Here is a 6,960-nt window from a genome sequence, read left to right on the forward strand (position 1 = left end):
GAGAACGCTGTAGAGTGCCGCATCACCACTTATGGATGCTGCTATGATCGCAAGACACCAGCAGGGGGCCCTAACGGCGAGGGCTGCCCTAACCCACCCAACCACAGTAAGAAGATMATGAATTGCTCTCGTACAATGTACAGAAAACCGAACAGAAATCAACACATGATCCAACAAATAAAAATCCATGATTGTATTTAGTGTTATTTTGCCTCCATTACTCGGATGCCACTAAAAAATGTCACCAGTCAGTAAATTATATTAAATTAGTAACTTATAATCATAGTAATTATAGATGTTTTATGAAGAGGTTTGCTATAGAACAGTTGTGATGTTTCAGGTTAGAACCCAGAAGAAAACATTTAAAAAGTTTATTGRAGTCATGAATAAAACTGAGGAGGTTTGGCGACTTTTCCCCAACAATCTCTGAAAAAGATGGAGAAAAGAGCAAGTTATAGTCTGAGAAGATAAGCTGTTTCTTTCTCCCTGTCTTTCTTTTTTTAAGCTAAACTTTATAATCTTGATTTCCACAATGCAATGCTTAGTTACTGCCTGGACTAGGGGTGCACCGATAAATTGGCCCCAGTTTTCTTAAAGGGGGACTTTTAAGTAAATTCTCTCATCAAAAACATACCTGGAGTGTTTACTTGATTCTTTCATGCATGTTTGAGAAATCCTTTAATCTCCCGAGGCAACCATTGAGCTGTACAAAACGCCTGGGTGGACCTAGCTCCGCCTTAGAAACGCAGTACTTTGAAATACKGCTAAGCTGGTGGCGTGTCCTTTCCTGTTTTTTCCACAGTTTTCACTCCACACCACAGTTGATTATTTTTAAGCAGTTATGAGGTGAAACCTTAAACTGCTGCTGCAAAAGTTACTCARCATGTTGTTGCTAGGTAACCAAACAAGGCTGAGTTACCAACCTTGCTTAGCTAGCCCTGAGAGGCTAAAGTTGTTCCTCTGCCTACATTCCCCAGAATGCTCTGCGATTCTGGATCCAGTTTCAGTGAAATAATTGATTTCAGACACATTATCTACTGATATTGATCACGCATCAATCGTGATATGTATAATTATTGATTAATAACTGTTAATCTGTTATTTGTGGTTCGTAAAGGAAAATTTTTGTTGTTGCAGTCGAGCGGTCCATCTGCTCCCTGCCTCGTGCCGCCGGCTCCTGCAGCAGCTGGGTGGCACGGTACCACTTTGACGTCGTCACCTCCAAGTGCGCCCACTTCTGGTACGGCGGTTGCCACGGCAACAGCAACAACTTCATGAGCCGGGCAGAGTGCCAGCGGGCGTGTCAGGTGCCGGCGCCCARCCAGCAGCAGCCTCAGCCGGTCGCGCCTGTCGGACCCTTGACCCCCTCGAGGGAATCTGCTCTCGAAAGAACCGCGCCCAGAGGGTCGCCCGACACCCAATCACCTGACGTGGGCCGCACTTTCACAGCGCAGGGCGGCTCGCCCAGCGACTCCGGCAGACACGGCACCAGTGCAGCCAGACACGCTCACAGAGCTCGGGTGTATCTGAGGACGCGCCGACCTTCGRCTGGAGCGCGAGCTCAGATGACCGGGCCAGCTGCCAGGTAAGAAACCCGCACTCCAGTCCCACCATCGCCACCGGCTTCACTAGGTCGACAGCCTTCTAGACGCTGCTGAAGGAGCTCCAGTTCACTTGGTGCTATAAAGCCAAGGAGTAAACGGAGGAGATTGGAAGAAAGTTTCCAAAGTTGTGTATCATTCTGGATTAGAATGAGGAAGTTTGTGTTTTATGCATGTAAAGGTCTAAATATCTTTAAAATGTATTCTTNTATATTGACATTCATGGAAAAACCTTGTATAACATTGTATTAAAGCAGAAAGTATGGCGGCCACCGTAAGAAAGGCTTACAGTATCAATTATGCCGCAATACTTTTGCGTTCCCTCAACGCAAAAGTTTTGCGAGGGGACGCAAAAGTATTGTGAGGGGACGCAAAACTTTTGCGAGGGAACGCAAAAGAAAAAAAAATCCCCATGTCCCCTGGAGGGCTCCGTACTGGGGCGCCATGTTTTGAAATCGCTGCGATTGTTTTTCGGTAAGTTATTTTTCGGAAACCTTCTTTAAGTTGTTTGTTTTTYCCCCGGTGAAGTTGTTGAAGCCATTTTTTTGTGTGTAAGCAGAGCAGCAGACAAGAAACGGCGGACCATGGCCTCAGCCGCGGGTTGTTTCCCTACTGGTGTCCCTAAGACATTTGACAAGGAGAAAAATGGCGTCTGGAACCACCAACAGATTGACATGGACACTGAGGCGACCAGCACAATGTAGCTGAGGATGCCCCCCACCTCCCCCCATACATCAAAGGTAGGTCAAGCAACTGTTGCCAGGGCGTCCAGAAGACGTCTCAAAGTAAGAGCTGTTGTGGGTTTTTTGATGCTAAGCTGTTGAAGGCCGAAGCTCTTGGCTTTTGCTCTGCTGATTTATTTTGATTCTCTGCTGAAAGTCGCTGTGTTGAGAAGGATTCTGCTGTGTTGAAAATCTTTTTGTCTTGAGGTTTTTTGAGCAGGTTGTGGCTGCTTTGGTCATGTGACCTGTGGATTTAAAAAAAAAAATCAGCTAACATGTTGGAATCTGAAGTTCATGGTTGAAATTCTGTTGTGATGTGAAAGAAAGATGGCTGCCGAGGCTTCGGCTATTTAAGAGGCAGAAGGAAGTGATTCAGCTCAGATCACTATAATAAACCTTGATAACATAYCTACATACAAACTGAAGTATTTGAAACACAGAATACCCTTTTTTTATTTTTGGCATCTACTTTATCTGTACTCATCAGTATCATCTACCACAGTTATCAATAATAAAAATTAATTAATCAGTTATTTAAATTGAAACATGAGAACCAATTTATTTTTGTGCTGAAATAACGCGCTGTTCATGAAACACCATTTCTTCTGCATGTTGTCGGCTAATGGAGAGATCTGCTKAAGCTGCAGGTCAAAGGTCACAGAGATGAGGTTTACACTGTCTGGTCCACTATCTGATTGGCTTATTTACTGTTTTGTAGAATAGAACTTTCTCAAACTGAAGTTAGTTGCGTTCTCATCATGGTTTCTTTAGAACCTGTTTTCACACCTCACTCCATTTAGAGAACATTAGAAACTATTGAAGGAAACCTAACATGGTGAAAAGTTCGTCCTGCAGGGGGCGTTCCTGAGCTGATGCTGCCGAAAACTCCATGTTTTTCTTGAGAAAAACCTCCTTCAGTGCRTCTCCTCTACATAAAGCTACTAGCTAACTTTTTGTTGGAGCCGACTGCTTTTTTTTAAACTCCCTTCAGCCTTTACAGTCAGCTGAGTTAAACTGTTTGTCATAAAACCACCAAAGGAGTTTCTACTGCACCGAACTCTCTTTTCTCCTATATGTCTCTTTTTCTCTGCTCTGTCCTGCCTCATCCCCCGGGTTGCAGTGGCAGACAGCCTCTCATACTGAGCCAGTTTCTGTTCTGGTTCTGCTCTTGCAGTGGCAGACAGCCTCTCATACTGAGCCAGTTTCTGTTCTGGTTCTGCTGGAGGTTTCTTCCTGTTAAAGGGAAGTTTTTTCCTCTCTACTGTCACTACATGCATCCTCAGTGTGAGGCATTGCTTTRGTTTACTTGGATTACTTTTAACCAACTTAAAAGGCAAATTATCTGCCTAGAAGCTTCGTTACATTATGTWTTACTGTTTAGCGCCGTGTTAACAAACGTCCTGCTGCTTTGTYATTTATGTTTGTTATATTTATTAAATTGAATATAATTTTAGGTTTTTGTGTATATTTTTTGTCTTGTCCAGATTGACGTTTGAATATAAAAACACAGTATTTTAATGAATTACAGATTTCTGTACATTTAATGTTAGGTTTGAGACATAAAGTCTTGCAAGTCAGATTTGACAAAAACAAAAAACAAACAGTGTCTGCAAATAGTGTCTAAAAATGTTTATTTCTTAGAATTTTTGTTTGCATTTTTTCTGTTTGTTCTGCGTAACAACAGAATATGGGTTGCAGGTTTCTCTAAAAAMTTGCTTTATTTAGCCGAGTTCACTACCAACGTTTCTTCCAGAGAAAGTGATGAATCATTAGTTATTGGTTGTTGCACATGAGGTTTTAAATAAATCAATAAATTAATTAGTCATCTTGCTCTATCGAGTTAAACTAAGTCGTAGAATCAATATTTAAACAGATATAAGGCTTGTGGTTTGAAGGCTTGTGCTCTATATTCCCAGGTGTCGTATTTCTGTTGCTGCACAGATGTTTTCTGTTTTTCCTGACATGATTNCCATCCCTTTAATTCCAGTTATCTAAACATCTCAGAAACACAACAGATATTTTTGTTAAAATAATGATGAACTGGCCTGTTTCTGCCTGGTATTAAAGCCACTAACTCAGTGAACTGAAGCAGCAGTTCACACRGATTATGTTGTTTGCAGATAACATTGTGATCTATTCTCAGAGTGATACAGTATTGTAGAGGTACTCTCCTGTTTTATATCAAGAAAATCAGTATATAAATCAACTGTACCTCMATTTTATGCACAATATACTCCTGTAAATCCTGTTTTGTACATTGTTTTATACCGCTTTCCTTTTTATATGYGTTTGTGACGCTAATATAATCAGCACTCACTCTTTCCAGCTGCTTCTAGCTCCACATGCTGGTTTTTTTTTTCTGCTTACACAGTGGCGCCTTATTTCTTGCTATAGCCCCAAAAATATTGGGGGACAWAACTTTCATTGACTCTACGTCTAAGTGGACTGTTCGGGTGTTAAAGTCTTTGTTGATTCTTTGGTRTTTGTCTGATTTAATGTTGGTGTTTCTCTGTGTCTGCTAACTCACTGTGTCACTTGTTACCACTACTGGGCTCTGTTTGTTTGGACAAAAATCAAACTAATAAAGCTTTAATTGTGATACTGTCATCGTATGTGTGTGTCATGGTGTAGTGTTTGGGGGCATTTGGAAGTTTCAGAAATATTTTTGTGTTTGTGTTCATGTGGGGCGTCATAATTGTTGGTTTTAACGTGTTCAGATCTGATGTCTTAAACTGTAGGAGCACAGTTCATGTCGTGATGATTGTCAWGTYGCATGGCTCCTTTATGAGCATCTTTTTTCCATCCTTTTCCTTGCCTTGTCTTTGTTTCCTGACATGCCTATAAAGCCAGGTCGGGGGCTCTCTTTATGCTTGCTTTGTCCACCAACAGTAGAGCATAAAGTGAATTTTGTTCTCTTCTCCTCAAACCTCTCTCTACTTCCTTCATTTCTTCTCGTCCTTTCTGTCGTCTTTCCTCGTATCTCCTCATGTTTCCTCAGTTTGACCCTGGCAGGTGTTAGCATTGATAAGAGCGACCCAGACAAAGTGGAGGCCTTAGTCGGCCAGACGGTGGTGCTGCCCTGCAGAGTCAGCCCTCCGCCGTCATCGACCATCATCGTGGAGTGGAGGAGAGACGGGATCCCTCTGTCGGCTCAAAGGTTAGCTCCAGAACAGGTTAAATGGATCCGTTTACGTCTCATTCCTCTGTGTCATGAATTGTTTCTGTTTCTCCCCAGACATCACCAGCAGCCCAATGGCTCAGTGTTGGTCGGTCCTCTTATGACGTCAGACTCTGGCTGGTTCTTGTGCTTTGTCACTCGAGAACGGGAGAGAGACCACCGCTACATTTACCTGTCTGTCTCAGGTACTCACAAAAAACCCCAACAACAAACAAAAACAAATCAAGAATTTGACACAAACTTGTGACAGTGTTAGGGCCAAGAACAACAACAACAACAAAAAAAATTACGAGATTAAAGTACTATATTGTAACAATACAAGAAAAAGACATAATAATGCAAGACTTAAGTCATAATATTACCAGAATAAAGTTGTAAAATTAGGAGAGTGAAGTACCAATTTTATAATAACTAAAATTTAAATGAGGAATACTGAGCACCTTATGAAGTTTTACTTTGGCATCGGTTTCACAAATRGGACATATTTAATATTTACATTATCATCAAATTTGTATCAATAGAAGGACTTTGAAACCATTGTGCAAACAACAGAGAAAAAACTGACTAGATGAGTTGGTCGAAGTTTTGCTCTCAATAAAACAACTTTTTTTCTAGTAATTTTACAATGTTTTTTYGTAACATTGTGTCTTGATTTTACTTGTATTATGACTTTAGCCAGYCTTTATTTGTGAATGGGGTAATGGGAAAGGGGGTAAAACATGCGCCAAAGGTCATGAGGCGACGTCGAGGACTAAGGCCTCCATATGTGGGTTGTGCTTTACTCCTATGCCACCACAGCACCCCTGTTCTTGTAATTTACAAAAGTTTGGTGGAGGTTCATCTTCYACTGAAAACCACCCTTCATGTAAATCCAGAACTTCAATGGAGCATTTAGATTAAAGCTTATTCAGGTTTTGGAATGGCCCAGTCAAAGTCCAGGGCTTTATGAAATTAAGAATGTGTTGTAGATGTTTTTCAGATGCTCTCCATTCAGTCTGACTGGACTTGAGTTATTTAGGTACGGTGATTTTTTTTGCAAAAATCACTTTTGGCCAAATTTTTTAGGAACGTGACGATGTTCAAATGTGAATTTGTTCAAGTGCTCATTCATTGTCAAAATGTGTGTTTTACACAGATGCTCCATCTCAGCCTTTCCCAACGTTGCTGCCTAAAGATGGCCCAATCCCCAGGTGAGAACGTCCAAACACAAAATCAGTGTACCTCTGTGTTCTGCTGTACTTCTAATATCTTTTTGGTTTCACATTTGGKGYGTGAACGTCAAGAGATTTGTTTCCGTATCGTTTCTCAGGTTCAGCATCGATCAGTCAAGCCCATTGACAGTAGAAATGCGAACAGGTCAAGCTGTGAGACTCCCCTGCACCATCGTCCCAGCTGCAGCTCTGCAGTCTGTCAGTATTCAGTGGACCAAAGATGGAAAAACCCTCAGTGACTCCAGGTA

The 6,960-nt window shown here is 41.6% G+C and overlaps 1 protein-coding gene and 1 long non-coding RNA gene across 2 annotated transcripts in view; one reads left to right on the forward strand and one right to left on the reverse strand.

Annotated features, from left to right (window-relative positions):
- paplna (papilin a, proteoglycan-like sulfated glycoprotein) overlaps positions 1-6,960 on the forward strand; it is a gene marked incomplete at its 5' end in the record, with an annotated part of 29,962 nt that overhangs the window by 15,769 nt on the left and 7,233 nt on the right. Inside the window, 6 exon segments of the mRNA XM_017302402.1 lie at positions 4-106; positions 1,138-1,585; positions 5,322-5,480; positions 5,559-5,686; positions 6,637-6,691; positions 6,811-6,957. Coding sequence (XP_017157891.1) covers positions 4-106; positions 1,138-1,585; positions 5,322-5,480; positions 5,559-5,686; positions 6,637-6,691; positions 6,811-6,957 — 1,040 coding nt within the window.
- LOC103458223 (uncharacterized) lies at positions 358-854 on the reverse strand. Its single transcript, XR_532558.1, has 2 exons — positions 635-854; positions 358-426 (listed from the first exon to the last, which is right to left on the reverse strand). It is a non-coding gene; the product is annotated as an uncharacterized LOC103458223 (long non-coding RNA).

Source organism: Poecilia reticulata, linkage group LG22, assembly GCF_000633615.1.
Source record: "Poecilia reticulata strain Guanapo linkage group LG22, Guppy_female_1.0+MT, whole genome shotgun sequence".
Lineage (NCBI taxonomy): Eukaryota > Metazoa > Chordata > Actinopteri > Cyprinodontiformes > Poeciliidae > Poecilia > Poecilia reticulata.